General features: G+C 42.6%; 1 protein-coding gene across 3 annotated transcripts in view; it reads right to left on the bottom strand.

The window, feature by feature from the left end:
- GPR137 (G protein-coupled receptor 137) overlaps positions 1 to 18,230 on the bottom strand; it is a 595,269-nt gene that overhangs the window by 78,496 nt on the left and 498,543 nt on the right. For 2 of the 3 annotated variants that reach the window (XM_044075804.1, XM_044075802.1), the window contains exon 6: positions 15,581 to 15,702. In XM_044075804.1, the coding sequence (XP_043931739.1) occupies positions 15,581 to 15,702 (122 nt within the window). Of the gene's footprint in view, positions 1 to 15,580; positions 15,703 to 18,230 lie in introns of those variants that run through there. The other variant, XM_044075803.1, reaches the window with a different exon arrangement.

Raw genomic sequence — 18,230 nt, 5'->3', positions numbered from 1 at the left:
TACCATACCACAGACATGTCTGAGTGGATTGCAAATGTCCCTAGAGGGAGAAAGCTCTGAAGTGCTTGCAATGCTAATAGCACTGCTCTTACCTCCAAGACATTGATATGCAAATGGGTCTCGTGATCCTGCCACGTGCCTTCTTGGACTGTCCTGCCGAGATAATGCCCCCCCCCCCCGATCTGGGAGGCATCCATGGTCACCGTGGCAACTGGAGAAGAAGGAACAAAAGGCTTGCCCACGTTGAGATTGCTGGCCTGAAGCCACCATAGATAGATCATAGATCCTGCTTGCACGTGTCTGTAATCAGAATAGAATGGGAGAGTGGAAGATGCTGTAGTGACCACTGGGTGAAAATCAGCCACTGAAGAACCCTCATGTGTAGTCTGGCAAGGGGAACTAGCATGATCGTGGCAGCCATGGTCCCTAATAACTTGAGGACCACTTTTGCCTTGACCTTCCCCAATGGTAGTAAGGCATAGACTTGCTGTTATACAGCCTGAATTCTCTCTTCTGGTAAGAAGGCTCTCATGAGCACCGTATCTAGTTTGGCGCCGATAAAAGTGATACGGGGCCAGGGCAACAAGGCAGATTTTTTTCCAATTTAGAGTAATTTCTAACCTTTGGCACAGTGTAATGGTGGCATCCCTGGTCTGTAACAGTAGATGCCTGGTGGTGGCAGAAAGGAGCCAGTCATCCAGGTACGGAAACACTTGGAATCCCTGATGTCTCAAGTAGCCGTTACCACTGCCATGCATTTGGTGAACACCCTGGGGGCTGTGGTGAGACCAAAGGGCAGAGCATGAAACTGAAAATGACTGGCTCCCAGCCAGAAGAGTAGATGCCTTCTCGATGCCCTGTCCATCTCGATATGGTAGTAAGCATCTTTGAGGTCGATGGAGCACATCCACACATCTTTCCCTAACAGGGGGAGTATTGACTGTAAGTTGACCATGCGGAACTTGGACTTTTGTATATGAAGGTTCAATTGGCTAAGATCCAAGATGGGTCTCAGGTCCCCTGTTCTTTTCGGCACCAAAAGAATCTGGAGTAAGTCCCTAATCCTACTTTGTCTGTGGGGACAGGCTGGATGGTTCTCTTTGAAAGCAATTTATTTCCAGAGTTGCGGAATCCCTGTGACTGGGTGGAATGTATGGGATTCTCTTGATTGGCGGAGGAGGAGAATAGAAGGGAATATGATAACCTCTGGAAATTATCTTTAATACCCACTCATCTTGGGTAACATCTTGCCAGGCTTCTGGGAATAAAGAAATGCGACCCCTGACCGGCTCCAAAGATGCACAGTTGGACCTCCCTTCAAGAGCGCTGGTAGGGAGAACCACAAAAGGAATCACGGTACCCCTGGTTATGCGGGCCTCCTCTGCCTCTAGGGTGGCATCTACCTGAATTTCCACCCCCTCCCCTGCCTCTGGAGAGAATCACTTTGTGCGCCCTGCAAAAACCTCTGCGACGTCCTGAACCACATTTTCCCACCCTTCTGGCAGACAGGGTTTTTCCTTCCTGCTCGCACCGAGTGAGAGTGTCCTTCCGTACAATGATGAACCATCAAAAGGGGTCGTTGGTGAACGTAGACTTGAAGGCCTCCGCGAAATTGCACAGGCGCATCCAGGAGTGTCTCCTAAGAGAGACTCCAGGACCCGCTGCCCTAATCGCTCCGTTGGCTGCGTATGAGATCAGCCTCATGGAGGAGTTGGTAAGGGAATTTAGGGTAGACATCTGTGCACTGACCTTCTGTGCCACGGCATCAGAAATGTTACCCTGTAGAGAATATCCTAGCTCTTTTAGGAGATCTTTCTGGAGCCTCGTAAAATGCGTCAAGTAGTTCAGCGACCGCAGTGTAAAGGCCGCTGAGGTAAACACATGCTTCCATTACCTGTCCATCGCCTGGGACTCTTATGCGGATGGATGGTAGATGAAGTTTCAGCAAGTTCCTTCTTGGTGGCTGCTGCCACCAGCATGGCATCTACTGGAACGCCTTTTGTTAGATATTCCTTCTCAGTGGGGGAGAGGCAAAACTTATAGGGTCTCCTAGGGACCAGTTCCACAGTATCAAGAGTTTCCCACACCTTTCGACAGACAAGATCTAGTAGCTCATCGAAAGGGGGGGAAAACCCAAGAGATGGAGGGTTGAGACCTGAAAGCCTTCAGGAACCCCGACTCCTCATCAGAAGGGGATTTGGTGGGCCAGCTGCCCCTCTGCTTCAAGATCTGAAGGATTTCTGAGAAAGATATTTTCAGAAGACTACTTGGAGGACCCCTCTGACTCCTCGAGGTCAGTGTCCGATGTGACAGACTCATCCGGGGAGTCAAGGTGTTTCCTCTTATACAATCGCTTCCTGGTGGGCTCCTCAGGCAAAAACTCTGGGGAGATGTCAGAAAGTTGGGGGCCACTCATGGAGGTATCCTGAGGCTTAGGGTCTTTGCTGCCCAGGGTAGAGGGTGATCCGAAATGGACACTGGTGCCGGAGGGGGCAGAGTATCGGTGCTGTAGGATTCAGCTGACGACTTGGCCAGCACGCTCCTTATAACCTCGAAGGCTGATCCCCCGGCTCCGAAGGCCGACTAACTGTAGAGGATACAGTAGTAGCCCTCGGCGCTGACGAGATGAGGCCCGAAGCAGATGTCGGGTCCAAGCTCATTCGAGCCGAGTCACTGAGAGGAAGGCTCGGAACCGATGAAGATCGATCTGAGCCCTCCCCTCGGGTCAGACCTGAGGACCCTCGACCCAGTGGACGGAACCGACGGGGTTGGAGCAGAAATCAGAACCAAGAGGCCGGGCGAGGCTACTGGAACAGACCTAACGGCACCCGACGGAACCGACAACTCTGGCTCTGAAGGCGAGAAAGGCTCGGAGGAACAACAAAGGATGAAGAGGCCATAGGCTCCGGAGCCAACTGGGTTGGAGCCAAAATCAATTTGGCCAACACCGATGACTGAAGCAGTTTTCTCACCACTCTATCAACGTCCTCATCGGAAAGGGACCTGGAGGATATAGTTGGAGATCTGGATGCCCCTACAGAAGGAGACTTGCGTGAAGGAGAAACCGGTCGAATAACTGGAGACCAGCTTTGAACCAAAATATCTGTGACCGGCTCCGAAAGGCTGAGAGCCGACACAGACTTAGTCAAGACACTACCTTCTGTCAGCACCGAGGACAAAGGAACCGAAGGAGGAGAAGCTGTGCTAGCAACTTTCTCTGGTGGCTCCAAAGAAACAGACAGAGCTGGAGCATGCTTCTTAGAAGTCTTTTTGTCCTTTTTAGCTGGAGAGGATAAGGCACTGGAAGACTTAGCCAAGTCTTCCTCGAAGGAGTGTTTAAGCAGTCCTTTCAAAATGAGTTTGTTCTTCCTCTCCTGTAGTACACGGGGACTGAAGGAATGACAAAACAAGCAGGACTCTTGGAGGTGAATAGCCCCCAAGCAGTACACACACCTAGAGTGCCCCATCAGTCAAAGACATTTTATTGTTGCATTCAACACACTTTTTAAAGCCCGAAGGCCTGTGTTCCTTAGAATCCTTGGTCATGCTGAATAAAGGAGAACACACAGGTATAAAGCTATATGTACACACACTGGACCCAACTAAACCCCGCACGAGAAACTAGAGCCTCTAACTAAAAATGGCCTAACCTGTCTAGACGGGAAAAAGACTACGGGGAGGAATAGGTCCTCTAACTTAAACGGGCCTAGCCCGGGGAAACAAAGGCAGGATAGCACCACTAGCCAGACACGACAACACTAAAAGCTAACAGAACGGAGCACCAAACCAAAGACCACACGGAAACAATGGGGAAGACTAGGTCCTCTAACTGAAACAGGCCTAGCCCGTGGGAAGAAAGGAAACGAATGGGATACCAAAATCGCCAACGAAAAGGCCATAAAAACAGCAAGAGAAACAAAACAAAGGCAGTACAACACCACTACCACACACAGAGCTATGAAAACAGCTTTTTTGAGCAACAAGTCAAAAGTTTATAAAACGTTTATAAAAAAGTATACTTAGCCACTTCCAAAAGCGAGACCATGTCTGAGCGTAATGAATGGCAAACGAGATCTGGGGAATAGACCTGTTGCATGATGGGATACCTCTTAGCCACGAGCCAATTAAAGACTTCGAGCTAGAGTATGGCAGAGTCAGAGCCGAGGTTCGGCTCCGAACCCACAGGTAAGAATGAAGGCGAGATTGGACTACATAACATCAGTAGAATTCTGTTCAGAGTTCTCTCTTGTGGTCACCACCATGACCATGGCATCAACGGGCACACCCTTGGCCCAAAACTCTTTCCCTGAAGGTGGTGACAGAATTTCATCCGGCCTCCTGGGTATGGGTTCAACTGTGTCGGGTTCCTTCCACGCCCACTGTGAGGTCAGCTCAATGACCTCATCGGTGGGTGAAGTAACCCAGGAGGTAGATGGGACAGTACCAAAAGCATCCAGGAATACAGATTCCTCAGATGAATGGTTGCTGGACGTCCAACCATCTCTCAATTTTAGGATCTCAAGGATGTCTCAAAATGAGATATCTTCAGGACGTGATAGTGGAAACCCTTCACCTTTAGTGAAGTCCGTATCATCCGTAACGACTCTTGTGGAGAGTCCGACTGCTTCCGCTTACATTTTTTTTTCAGTAGGATGCTCTGAGGAGGTATTAGAAAAAATAGTAATTCCCTGTTGGGAAGCATGGGGGCCTGGGATTGACAGTCACTATATAAAGGGATAACAAGGCTCCAGGCGCAGTGACGTCAAGATAGAAGGGTAATCCAAGGAGGCTGGATCCGTCCACTCTGCTGGAGCAGAGAACACCTTATTCACAACCTTAAAGGCAGATTTCCCTAGAGAGAGAAAGAGAAGGCACCGGCGCCTAGCAGACAAGTTTCTGGGCCACTGTCCTCCCCTGCTCCAAAGGCAATCTCCCTGAGGAGGAAGCCGGAGCCAAGCTATCCAGTGCTGATGCTCTAAAGCACAGACACGGTTCTGACAACCTCAGAGTTCGAATCCAATGCCTAGGACCTGACAGAGACACTTAAGATCAGACAGCCCTCCTGATCCAACTGAACTGGAGCACTCAGGGTTCGCTTCATTTCTGATGATGACAGTATCTTCGGATCAGAACTAGATGGAGCCGAGAAACAAAGATCCAGAGATTTCAAAGCCAACATAGGGATAGGAGGAGGAACTTGAGGTGGTGGAGTTGTCAAAGAACAAACCTTCTGACCCAAAAGGGTAGGAGCCAGAAGGAGACCCATCTGACTCTGCGTCGAGAGAATCTTCCTCACCATTCTTTCCACATTCTCTTCTGTCAGACTTCTGGATGAGTGAGTGAATGAAATACAGGAAAACTTGGAGCAGTGCCTAGCCAAAAAATAGTGATGGGATCCTTTAAGGTAAACTGATGCAAAATAAGTAGTCCTGGATAGAATGACAAAACTCGAATCAGACTGATCACAGAGTTTTGCTGTCAGCTCCAAGAAAGTTGGGTCCACAACTATCTTCTTTTTCAGATCCGAGGGGGAGCCTGTCGACCTTGTCGGATCTAATCTTTTACTTTTCTTAGCCAGCTTAGAGACCAATGAGAATGAGGTTGAAAGTCTCAGGGACAAAGATTTAATGTCTTTACTCTTAGTTTTGGGGAGTTAAGCCCCAGATACAGCCTCCTCAAAAGCAGAAGGTAAAAGACCTTTTAGAATTAGTTTGTTTCTGCTCTCATCAAAGGCCCTAGGATTAAACCTGTGGCAAATGGAGCAATCTTCTTGTAAGTGTAATAGGGAAAGGCAATATACATACAAGTGTGTCGGACATATGTAATTTGTATCCGCATTCAACATTTTTTGAAATCAGCTATATTTTTAACTGCCATCATAAAAATAAATGAAAAATTTTAAACAAGAAAAAAATCCTCTCTGCTTTTTTGCTTTGGTAGAAGAAAGTAAAGAAAATGCCAACAATGGTAAGACGTAGAAATACACAGCACAGTAGGAACTAAACAGTAGAAAAACTACTAACAATAGTAATCTACAAATCATATGATGGACAAAAATAGATGAAAGCACTAAAGGAATGACAAATGAAACAATGGTAAGGGACTAAGAGAATACTTTAACAATCCAATCAAATACGTAGTTAAAGTAGTTAAATTTGAAAACATTTACCTAGCAAAACTCGAGAGCAATGATCAAACATCTTTCGCAGAAAGTGACAAATGAGATCTGAGATCTGAGGTGACAAGAGTGGATGCATTATGAGTAAGGGATGAGCTCAAGAGTTTCTTGATTACCACAAACTTTAGCAATGGCCAAGTCAAATCTGAGGACTGGATCCAAACCCATCAGTCGAGGGTCGCATGAAAATTGACATCATATAGTATAGTTGTGTAGATAAAAGTACCACAACAGTAGATGTTTGAACTGATCAATGCAGCAGTAGCCTAAGCTGTATGGGATGTATCCTGATGGACAGTTTGCAATGTTTTAGGGCACATTCCTCATGCTCATACAACTGTTAAGAGTATAAGGGTAATTTGATATGAAAACAGACATATGGGCACTCAAAATCAGAGCTTTCTTCACTCAGAAAGGGAGGCTAGAGACCTGCCAACAAAATTTGTATTAGAAGAAGAGGAGAAGATGGTGACTCTCCCACCCTGGCAAAAACACAGGGTAAGGAGAGCAGGTTTTTTTTATAATGCTTCCAATTCCTTTCCAAAAAGCAGCAGAAGTAGGCACATCCCTGCTAGAGTGGGTTCTTGGTTTGGTTATTCTTATCATGGCAAAACAATTCCAGACAAACTAAATGGCACGAGACAACCATTTAGAAATAGTCTGTTTTGATTCAGATTGAAATTTTCTTACCTTTATAAAAATAAATTGATTAGAATTCCTAAAAGTCCTTTGTCCTGTCAATATAGCATGAGTTGTCTGTGGACATCCAGACAATACAAAATTCTTTCTTCTCCTTATCTGTATGTTCTGGAAAGAGAGAGAGAGAGATGAACAGACTGGCAAACTAAACTCTGAGACAATTTTGAGCATAAAGACAGCGTTGATTTTTAAGGATACCCCATGTTTGTAAAAATTAGATAAGGTTGATTGACCTAAGAGCTTGTACTTCAGATACTATTGATGCAGAAGTCAGAGCAACGTGCAACACTGTTTTTCATGATAAGAACTTCAATTGGCCTCTTGAGCTGGTTCAAAAAGAAACTGTGTAAGCTTATCAAAAACAGGGTTAAGCTCCTAGGGAGGAACCACCTGATTCCTAGGTGAAAGGATATGTAAAATCCCTTTCAGAAAGTACAGCTGTGCAAGTCTTTACAAATTCTTCACTGCCTTAGGGACATTTTGGGTTATCTGCCATGGTAACCCAGAAATGACAAGCTTTCAAAAGCTCAGACTCTCCTCCCTCTCTTCCTTTGACTATATGATTACTTTAGCATATCCTGAGGGGGAAGTCTTCAGTTGACACAGGACATGAGTGTTCAGGCTTTTTCACTTACACAAAGGAAGAGAGGAAAGTACCTGGAGCCAGAATCATCTAGCAAGTGTAAATCTGCAGCCAGTCACAATACCAATATTAAAACCAATACCAGTGATGACAACTGAATCAAAAAGGTTGAAACCTACCAAAATCATGCACAATCTAGAGGATGGTGTGTGGGTGACTGAGCTTGTACTGTTACAGGTTAGAAGGTCTTTTGAAACTGTATTATGTTTAACATTCTCACTGCCTCAGTGGCATTTTGGGATGGAGATCCTGGAAAATGGTCTAAGCAAAGTCTACTCCGGACCTTGAAATGGAATCCATTTTGTAGTACTTTGTGAAGGTATGAAAAGAGGACTAGGATGCTGCGTCTAGAATGCTTCTAGAGTCCTATCACATTGGAGAGAATAAGGCCATTGGTTGAGTGAGCCATAACCTTGCATGGAAGAGATTTACCATGGTGGGAAGTAACAGAAAACAAGAGCAGTGGACAACCATCATGCAATAGTTAGCTTAGAGATGGTCTGACCTTTCTTAGATCCGTATAGGAGACGAACAGCTGTTCAGTATTCCTGAGGGGCTTTGTTCGGTCAAGGTAGTATCTGAGCTGTCTATGTGCATCCAAGGTAGGCAGAATCTTTTCTCCTTTGTTTTTTGGTTCAAGATAGAAGGATTGATGACTTGATTCAAGGTAAATCCAGAAATAGCTTTACACATGTATGATGGATTAGTTTGTAACACAACCCTGTACTTGTGAAAAATCAGACAGAGTTGGACACTGAGATTTTGCAGCTCAGAGACTCGCCTTTCAGATGTCACTGTAATGAGTAAACGTCTTCCAAGTAATGAACCTTAAATCAGCCTTAAATGCAGGTTCAAACAGGTAAGGTCAATTTGTCTAGAACAAAGCTGAAATTCCAGGAGGGAGGAATTTGCTTTTGAGGGGTTCTCATTTACAAAACTCTTTTCATAAACTATTTGACCACAAAAAGAAATGAAACGGGGGGGGGGGGGTCTATGGCCAGGCAAACAGACGGTTGCGAGACTCACTTTCTCCAAGTACCTCACAGAAGTATCAGAAAACTAGAGGGATCATAACCCTTTCAGGACACCTCTGTCATTGGCTACTCTCCACCTAGAAAACCTCTCCCACTTGTAAATGTAAGATTTTCTAGTTGAACGTTGTCTTGCCTCCTTAAATAGCTGCTGCACATTCACATGGTACAAGTGCATAAAAAGGTATCAAAACTGAATCATCCAGGTCAGCTGCAATTTTCTAAGCTGGGGTACCATTTGTCCCTGATGTTGTGTAAGCTGATCCAGTCTGTGAGGAAGCTTGTAGTAACTGCCCTTGGTTAATTCCATTAAAAGGAAGAACCAGCTTTGCCTAGGGCAAAAGTGGGTTGTTACAATGATGTTTGGTAATTCTTTCTGATTCTTAAGGAGGTGTAGACAGAAAATACTATTTTGTACTCACAAACCCTTTACTGCTCTACAAACCACCTGGCATTTACAAAATAGATACACTAAAGAAAATGCTGCCCCCCCCCACACCTAGTAGTTAATAAATGTATGCATAGTTTTCAGCAGTTCTCTAACAAACTATTAAAGATACTGTTTTGAGATCTGCAATCCTCTCTGTAAGCAAGTACTTTACAGGCATTACTTTAAACAGTTGTAAACATAACATAGTCTAAAAAAGTTAGAATGATGTACGTGTGATGCAAATAAAAAATGTACTATGTAGAGGACAAAGAGTATGCTTTGCTACACTCTTGTTTAGAAGTACCTTGGGAATCAATGAAAAGGGTGGAAAAGCATACAGGAACATTCCTAACTATGGAAATGATAGAGTCTGTCTTCTGAACATGGATGCAAGAATGTTGAGCAGAATTTTCAGCTGTCCGTTTTGAAAGGAGGCAAACAGATCTAGTCCTGGAAAACCTCTACAGAGAGCTTCTACTCATGAAGGTTTGTCCTGGATCTGCCACTTTGGTTTGCTTTGACAGATCATAAAAGGCATGAAGAGTCAGAAAATGCTGTACAGCCAAGCACCCAAGGCCATCTCTGCCATCTAGAAAAGAGGGTATGATCTTGTACCCCTCTCTTGCTTGTTCAGGTATCACATCACGGTCGTGTTGTCTGTGACCACTACAAGAGGACTCAAAGTCCGTAAGTGGTGAAGAACTTTTAAGACATGAATCACTGTCAACATCTCTTTTATGTTTATGTGCTTTGGTCTTCCCTAAGGACCCCACAAATCTTGTCCTTGAACTCTCATGGACACTAGTCTTCACACACAATCTGAAAAGTCTGTCTAGACAGGTTGGACTGGGGGTTTCCTGTTTCACAGTACTAGTACCTGGAAATCTAAGCTATGAAGGTGCTGCATCCAACAATTCAACCACCACTGACTTTTTCTCACATGTTGTCTAGCTAGTGCTATCATGAGGATCACTGATGCCACGAGGCCTTGAATTTTGAAGACCTTTAAGACCATATCTAGAAGACAGAAATCCAAGAAAATGCCCTCATACGTCAAGAACACAGTCTTTTAGCAAAAGGCCATAATTTTCTCTCTCTCTCTGCAATGGCCTAGGAAAACAATTCACTGACAGGGTGCAAGGAAGGACTTTTGAAAATTCAATTTGTTGCCCAGGCAGGAAAGGATGGATGTGACCTTGTCTAAAGACTAAGCACCTGGATAGAGAACCTGCACAAAACAGCAAGTCGTCCAAGGAAAACTGTGGATGCCCAGGGTGCTGCAATATGCAACCACTGCAGCCAGACACTGTGTAAACAGCCCAGGTGCAGCAGAAAGCCTAAAGGTTACTGCATAAACTAATAAGGTACACCAGTCAAGGCAAATAACAAAAATTTCTTGAAACTGGGAGCAAGAGTAACATGATGATAGCATTCCTTGAGATATAGAGTCACTGTGAAACAGTGGCCTGGAAGCAATGCTAGGACCAACTGCAAGGTGAGCATTCTGAATTTCAGAACTTTTACACAGGTGTTCAGAAAGGACAAATCTAGGATGGATCTCCAGAAGTGCTCCATTTTTGGTACCAAAACGATTCTGGAGGAAGATCCTTTGCCTTTGTGTATCACAAGAACTGGTTCTATGACCTCAGCTTCAATCATGACAGGAGCAGCAGAGGAAAATGCTCTGCCTGGTCTTGTGGGTGTGGGGGAATCCTCACAAAAAGGGGATGACTTTCTACCCATTGCCAAGTCTATCCTCTCAAAATTATTCTCAGACGCACTTGTCTGGGATTATTTGCAGCAAAGACTACATGGCTAAGAGAGAGCCTGGGGGAAGGAGAAAGAAAATGTACGGCAGGAGGGAAGAAAGGAGCTCTATGTCACAGCATAGTCATTCTTTTGCAGACGGTCAATCCTTTTTTTCAGAAAGGAACCTCTTCTTGTTTGGTTTGAAGAATTATCCTCCTGCCATTTCCTTTTAGATCGCTTACTTTTGTTTTGCTTGGAGTTTTGTTTGTTCTGCCCCTTGAAGGAAGAGAATAATAAATGAATAACAAAATGAAAGGAAGGGTGTATCCAAATGGGGCTTATCTGAGCAGTAAGATGGAAAACTCAGCACTGGATCCAGTGAAGAGTCAGAGGGCTTTCTTCTTTAGATGGTAGAAAAAGACTGAACACTCACTTCCTGTGTCAGCTGAAGGCTTCCCTTTCAAGATATGCTCAGCCAATCAGCTGTCACAGGAGATGGGGGAGGGGGTTGAGCTTTTGAAAGCTGGCCATTACTGAGTTACCTTGGCAGATAACCTAAAATGCCACTGAATCAGTGGGAATGATGAATATACTGTTTGTTTAGATAAAGAAAAAAGGGGGATTCACAGACAAGGTAGAAGTGGATGACATATGAATATTTATGGCAAAACAAGAAAGGATGGAAGATAACCCACATAAATTACACAAAACCAAAGTTGGTTGAACCTTAAATGAATCTTAGTTCAAAGTATGATACCAACTAAAAATACTTTCCACTTAGCAATATATGACTTTTTTGCAGCAGTTTTTTAGCCTCCTTTAATACTTGCTGCACATCCTCAGAGAAAAGGTGCATAAAAGGTACGGAATTTTATCATACCAGCTGTGAGTTGAATTTTCAGGATATGGCAGATCAAGGACCTCCTGTCTTGTATGACAAAGTCCATCCTGTGAGGTAGCTTTTGGGAACTGTCCTTGGCCATTTTCAAAAGATGGCAGAAGCACTACTGCCTGGGCCAAAAAGGAGTTACCGGTATATTTTTTGGAGTCTCTGTTTGGATCTTTAATATAACTAGTTATCAACTGAAATGGTGAAAAGGCATACAGGAATAATGCTGTTCATGGTAATGAGAAGGTGTCTGTCCTTCAGGCCTTTTTGCAAGGAGTCCTGAAGCAAAACGTCTTGAGTGCTGTTGTGAATGGAGGCAAACAGTTGTATCTGAGGTGTTCCCCAAAGGGGGATGACTTCCGGGATCACCCTGGGGTGTAACATCCATTTGAAGGGGATAGGACGTCTGGCTCAGCTGGTCTGAAACAAAATTCTTCTATGACAGAACATAAGTAGCCTAAAGAGACAAATTATGCTGAATTCCTAGTTCCCAGACTATTAAAGCTAACCGTAAAGGGGGTAAGATCTGGTTCACCCTGTTTATTTGTGTACCATATGACTGTGGTATCATCTCTGATGACTAATAGAGGTCTTAGGCTTCAGAGATGGTTTAGAAATCTGAGATAATTTATTAGTGTCTTGATATTTATGTGCTTCAATTTGTCTTGCTGTTTCCACAGACCTTGAACTTTCAACCCTATGGATACAGCTCCCCCTGTCAAAATCTGATTCATCTGTGGTTACAGACTGAGTGGGGATTAGAAGAGATAAAAGGACAGTGGGGTTTGAAGGACAAATTATTCACCGTCCATAGGATCACCTTTTGTTCAAAGCCCAGAACTGGAATCTGAAAAGAGAGGTCATGCTAGTGTTGGGTCTACAATTTGGGGAACCACTGATTTTTTTCTCTCATATGAAGTCTGATCATTGTAATCCTGAGAATTGCTGTAGCCATGAATCCTATTCAAGCATAGTCCCGGACTGTTAAAGTTTGACTGAAACATGACCAAAGCTGCCCTTGTAGAACTCTAATTAAGGAAGAAGGCCCAACACTATAGCTGAACATAGCAGACAACCTAGAAATACAATATTGTGAGATGGAATGAGAAAAGATTTTTCTAGGTTCATTTGAAATTCCAGACTGAAAAACAGGTTCTTAACAAAAGGAACAGATTATTGATAGCTTAGAAACGAGTCTGCAAATACAATGCAGTTGTTTAAATATGGAAATGTGTGAATGCCCTGTAACCTGCAATGGGCTATCACTGGTGCTAGATACTTTCTAAACACTCTTGGACCTGCTGACAACCTGAATATTAAAACAGAAAACTGATGATGTGAACCAATCACATTTTTTTTTAAATATTAGAAATCTGAGTATGGTAGTAATAGGAATAAGCATCTTTTAAACCTAGAGTTAATGGAAAACTAGCAGTCTGTCGACAGTAGTTTGAATTTTGATGTGAAGGTTTACAAATGAAAGGTCCGGGACAGGTCCCCAAGTTTCTTCCTTCACATAAACAAATTCTTGAGTAAAACCTTCTTCTATTTTTGTCTGTAGAACAGGCTCTGACTCCCTGAGACAGCATATGATCTAGAATAGGGAGAAAAAGGGAGGTTTGATTTGCTGAATGTGGGGGAATCCCTTGGAAAGGAGTCCCAATGTCAACTGTAATCTTTTTGAATGATTCTCAAGACCTAGGAAGTCTGAGGTAGTCTAGAGCCACAGATAAAAGTGAAGATCAGTAAGGTCACAGTAGGAAGAGAATGATGAGACAGATAGTTATGCTGTCTTCTTTAGACTGTCCTTAGGCAGGCCCCCTCCTTTATTTTTGAGACTCCCTGCCACTGCTAAGTTTGTTTGCCTGTCAACTGCTGGGAATTGTTCATAGCATTTCCTAAAAAAAACAAATGATCCTGGACAGGAAAGAAATTGTCTACTATATTTGGGAATAGGGAACTGAAATATCCAATAAACCCCTTGGATTAACTTTCCCCTTTCATCAAATCTTTTAAGGACCTCATCAGAAGAAAAAAAACAAAACAAATAATATCAATATACTATCCAGAGGTGCATTCAAACCTCTTCCAGATCAGTCTCATCTAATGTAAAAGCACATCTTTTCTGGGACCCTAAACATGTTTTGTACTGGGTAACTTGAAAAGCTAAGGGAGAAACCCACCATTTCCCCTTTTCTTTAACAGAGTCCCCATGAATGTTACTGCAGTAATTTCCACATGGCTTGTAGAAAATTATTTTATTTATTTACTTTAAGCTCCACTGTCTACCAGTTTTAAATGCAACACCCCTTATGTTACAGACAAGCATTCCATTTTCTCCCACAAGAGGCAAGTTGACTTGTATGAACTGTAGCATTTCCTCTGAGGTGTTCAAACTATATTACTTGCTCTCACATTGAAAAATGATCTGATGTGGCTTTGCCCCTTCTTTAGACATCAGAAGAAGTAATGTCTAGGCCCTTTCAGTGGTCCATGGGCACTGGTGTCACCACATTCAAAGCTCTTTGCAAGTATTTAGTTAGAAAGTCTACAATGAAAGCTTTTTTCACCCCCTATGGAACTAAACGAATACCACTCCTCAGTGATCCATTTTCCAGACTGCCTATTTTTGCCCTATAGATGATCCCTGACTGATGCAGCTTCTTGCAAACCTCTAGGGACATCTCAGACCCTATGAAATTACTGCATGCCTTTATGCCATTAATTTCTTGAGAATTCCTTCCCATAGCAACCTTAACTGCTACAGTGACTGACACAACTCTCACCATCTTAGTATATTTTGTACAGCTTCTTGCTCTATAACAAGCTTTCTGTTTTCCCAGCATATGTCATGTTAATACATGCTTAAGTAGTTGTCCACCAATGCACTCTAAATCTCTTAATAATCCATGTGTCGTTCTCACGCTTCATTGGTATTGCATTTTTTTCTAAGCTGCCCTATGGGCACACACTGCATTTAACGTTTAACTATTTAATTTACTTTGACCTCAAAAACTGTAGCAGTTGTATTAGATTTACTGCTGCTGTTTATTAAACTAATCACAGAGATCAGGTCTTAGGCTGCCATCAGCTGACTAGCTACATTCATTCCACACACACATTCCACTCAAATTCTTTATCATCATCACTTACTACCTGCAATGCATATCCATATTGACAAAACACAGCACAGACCTTTATACTATTTACATGAAGAAAACCTCAATGTACGTTGTTAGTGATATTTTGCATTATTGCTTTTACAGTTACTGTTAAAAGTTCTCAACCTCATATCTCTCAAATCAAGGAAAAAACAAAGATGAAGGTACAAAACCATGGAACATTCATTACTGACACTAGCGAATTACAATGCAGATATAAGACACAAATTAGGTTCCCCAGATGTAATTGTGCGAAGCTTAATCTCAAGCCTGAGAATTACCAAAAAAAAAAAAAAAAAAAAAACCCTACAAAACTACAGGAGAACAGCAAATGTTAACAACTGCAATCCTCCTTTTAAGATTTTTTTTTCCCAGGGGAAGTTTCTCCAAGCCCCACCCTACCACCCTCTCAATTACACACACTAACTCTGAGATGACTGCACCTCAGAAGAAAGGAAATACTCTGAGATACAGTGATTTTGAACATATAAAACTCCTCATTTTTGTACATTCAGGCTTGCTATTCTGGGACTGTGAATTGTCAATTTTGGAAAGTAAAACTGTTCATCACAAAATGACATGCATTTTCTGAAATAAAAATCTAAGTGCAATGACTTGGTAACGGTAATCCATAACCTTTCCTTAAAAAATTCCCAACTTTAGAAGAGAAAAATCATTTATTTTTCAAAAATCAGGAATACCGCAATCAGGGGCAACTACGATGCATGGTTATAGCCTTGGCCAAGGATGTTTCAGTGTTACTTCCTTAAGAAAGTGACTTGTAAAATATTACCACCTACCTGCTGTTTTCTGCTTGTGAAGATACCCACTGTGTACCAATGTCATCTTCAAACTGCTGAGGGTTATCAAAAAAATATGAGCGACTGCCAAAGTTCTGACCATTAATAATTCCACTTCTAGTCTGTTAAGGAGAGGAGACAGTAAAAAATTAACAAAGGAACTTCTATTACTTTCCAACAATAATAATACAAGACAAACAGCAGCTATGCAAGACCCTATCATAAATGAAAGTTATGGGTGCTCACCACAACACTAGACCTGTGAGCACACTGCTGGTTGCAGGAACCATCAAAACATATGTGACAGGCATAAAGACCACTCAACAAACAATTTCCCCAAGCTAACCACTCAGTATACATAGCTATCTTCAGAAACCTAAAAAATAAGAAATGGTCCTTTGGAGTTGGTGGGGGTAGGGGAAGCAAATACTGTAGCAGTGAAACTGAGTAAGTTTCAGATCTCTGTTGGTCTGGTGGGATCTCTTGGATGGCTTGCTTGTCTAACGGCTTTTTTATTTATTTATTTATTTTATTTTACATTTGTTGGCCGGGCTAGTCTAGCTGGACATATGTCCATTTTCAGTAGAGGCCCAAGGAGAAAAGCTCCACTAGTTATTACAAGTTTAAACAGAAACAGACAATACAGGTTATAACAGATATTATGATGGCAGCTTGAAAGGGTGTAATGTTGGGAGTTTTTTTGGTGATGGAGGGAAGTAAAGAAATGGGATAAACAGCCTCTGGTTACAATCCTCAACACCCATACATCTTTGTTAATGTGATGTCCATGCTTCTAGATGCAGAAACAAGTGTCCTCCAACTATGTCCGGAGCACAGTTGTCAGGCAACTGTTCAGGAGTGCTGATAAAGCCTCTTGGAGAAAGGACGTCTGAAGCCTCAAGTCTGTGGGCTACCCCTGCCATGTGGGCGATGTCCACTGTTAGAACTCCCCCTCAGCCCTGGGGTGAGGGCTACCTCCAGTAGTCTTCAGGGAGAATCCTTGAGACTTCCAGAACCAGTTTCTTATGTCCCTTCTGCTTTCTAGAGAAGGATCTCGGGGGGGGGGGGGGGTTAGAAAGGCATATTCTTACAGAAGAAAGGGTTTTCTCATATTTCTCAGTTCTAGACAGCATGTCCTTAACTACTGGTCTGAAGATAGGTGAACCATCAATAGGGGCATTTACAAATGACATCCTGAAAGGCTTTGCAAAGTTACACAGGTGCATTCAACCAAACATGTCTCCTTATAGCAATGCTTACACTTTCAGCTTTTGAGATGCCCTCAGTCATGTTAGAGAACAGGATGGAGGCCAGCTGCAAGTCCAAAGTTTTCTTGTCCTCAGCAAACATGGACTCTTAACAGAGACTTGGAGGGCTCCTTAGTCAAATTTCTCTGAAATCTTATGTGCGCCAGATAATTCAGTACCCTCAAAGCAAAGGTAGCTGAAGTGAAAACAATAACCTAGACACTCTGTTAGAGGAATGGACAGATGCGCTCTCTTCAGTAAGCTCTTTTTTGGTGGCTGCCACTACTACTATGGCATTCACTACCAGGCCCTTGCTCCAATTTTGATGATCCTTTGGTGCAACAAGACACTTACCAGGTTTGAGAAGAACAAGTTCTGCACATCTAGCTCCTTCCACGCTCTATGAAAGATTAGATTTAACATCTCATCAGCAGAAGGGAACTCCCAAGTAGTAGCTGAGTGGATCTAAAGGCCTTGAGAAACACTAATTCATCTTGGGAGGAGGCTTTGGAAGACCAAACACCTTTCTGTCTCAAAGGTTCAAGACTCTCCCATAATTAAATGCCTTCAAGTGATGATCTGGGGGATCCTTCCCCTTCATCGAAGTCTGCCTCTTCGGTGATCGACTCCAGTGAGGAGATGACATACCTCCTCTTGCACATACGATTCCAAGAGGCCTCTCCAGTGAGATGCTCCACAGAGGACTCAGAAAACTGGGAGAAATCTTAAATGTGGATCTGCTCATGGCTCAGTGGAACTGGCTGTCCTGATGGGATAAGAGCAGGATCAGGACCCAAGGCTATGCAAGGAGAAGAAAAACTGGCTAACAGAAAGACTATATTTATATAGGAAAATTTGTGAATATATATGTGTGTGTAGGTATATATATATATATATATATATATATATATATATATATATATATATATATATATATATACATACATATATATATATATATATATATATATAAATATACAGATATATATATATATATATATATACAGAAATATATATATATATATATATATATATATATATATATATGGAATACAGGCATAGGGTCGAAGACAACATCTCTGACCGTTACATTCTCCAAACCAATATATCAAAACTCGCAGTAGCGAACGCTCAGAATGTCGAGCACAATGCCAAATTCAACATTTCCGGTCGCATAATCACCACAACAAGGCCTACCGTGGGTCAAGAGGGGGGAATATTAGCCTGGCCGGCGTTCGGTATTTATGGGTTCAACTTTTTGCAAACTGGGGTCACTGCCTTAGACATTTAGGACATCGGACAACGTACGATTGCCTAAATGCATGTATTCCATATTATATATATATATATATATATATATATATATATATATATATATATATACATATATACATATACACACA

Source organism: Protopterus annectens, chromosome 6.part1, assembly GCF_019279795.1.
Source record: "Protopterus annectens isolate FY-2018-M chromosome 6.part1, PAN1.0, whole genome shotgun sequence".
Taxonomy (NCBI): domain Eukaryota; kingdom Metazoa; phylum Chordata; order Ceratodontiformes; family Protopteridae; genus Protopterus; species Protopterus annectens.
This window is presented reverse-complemented; position numbering and strand designations above follow the sequence as displayed.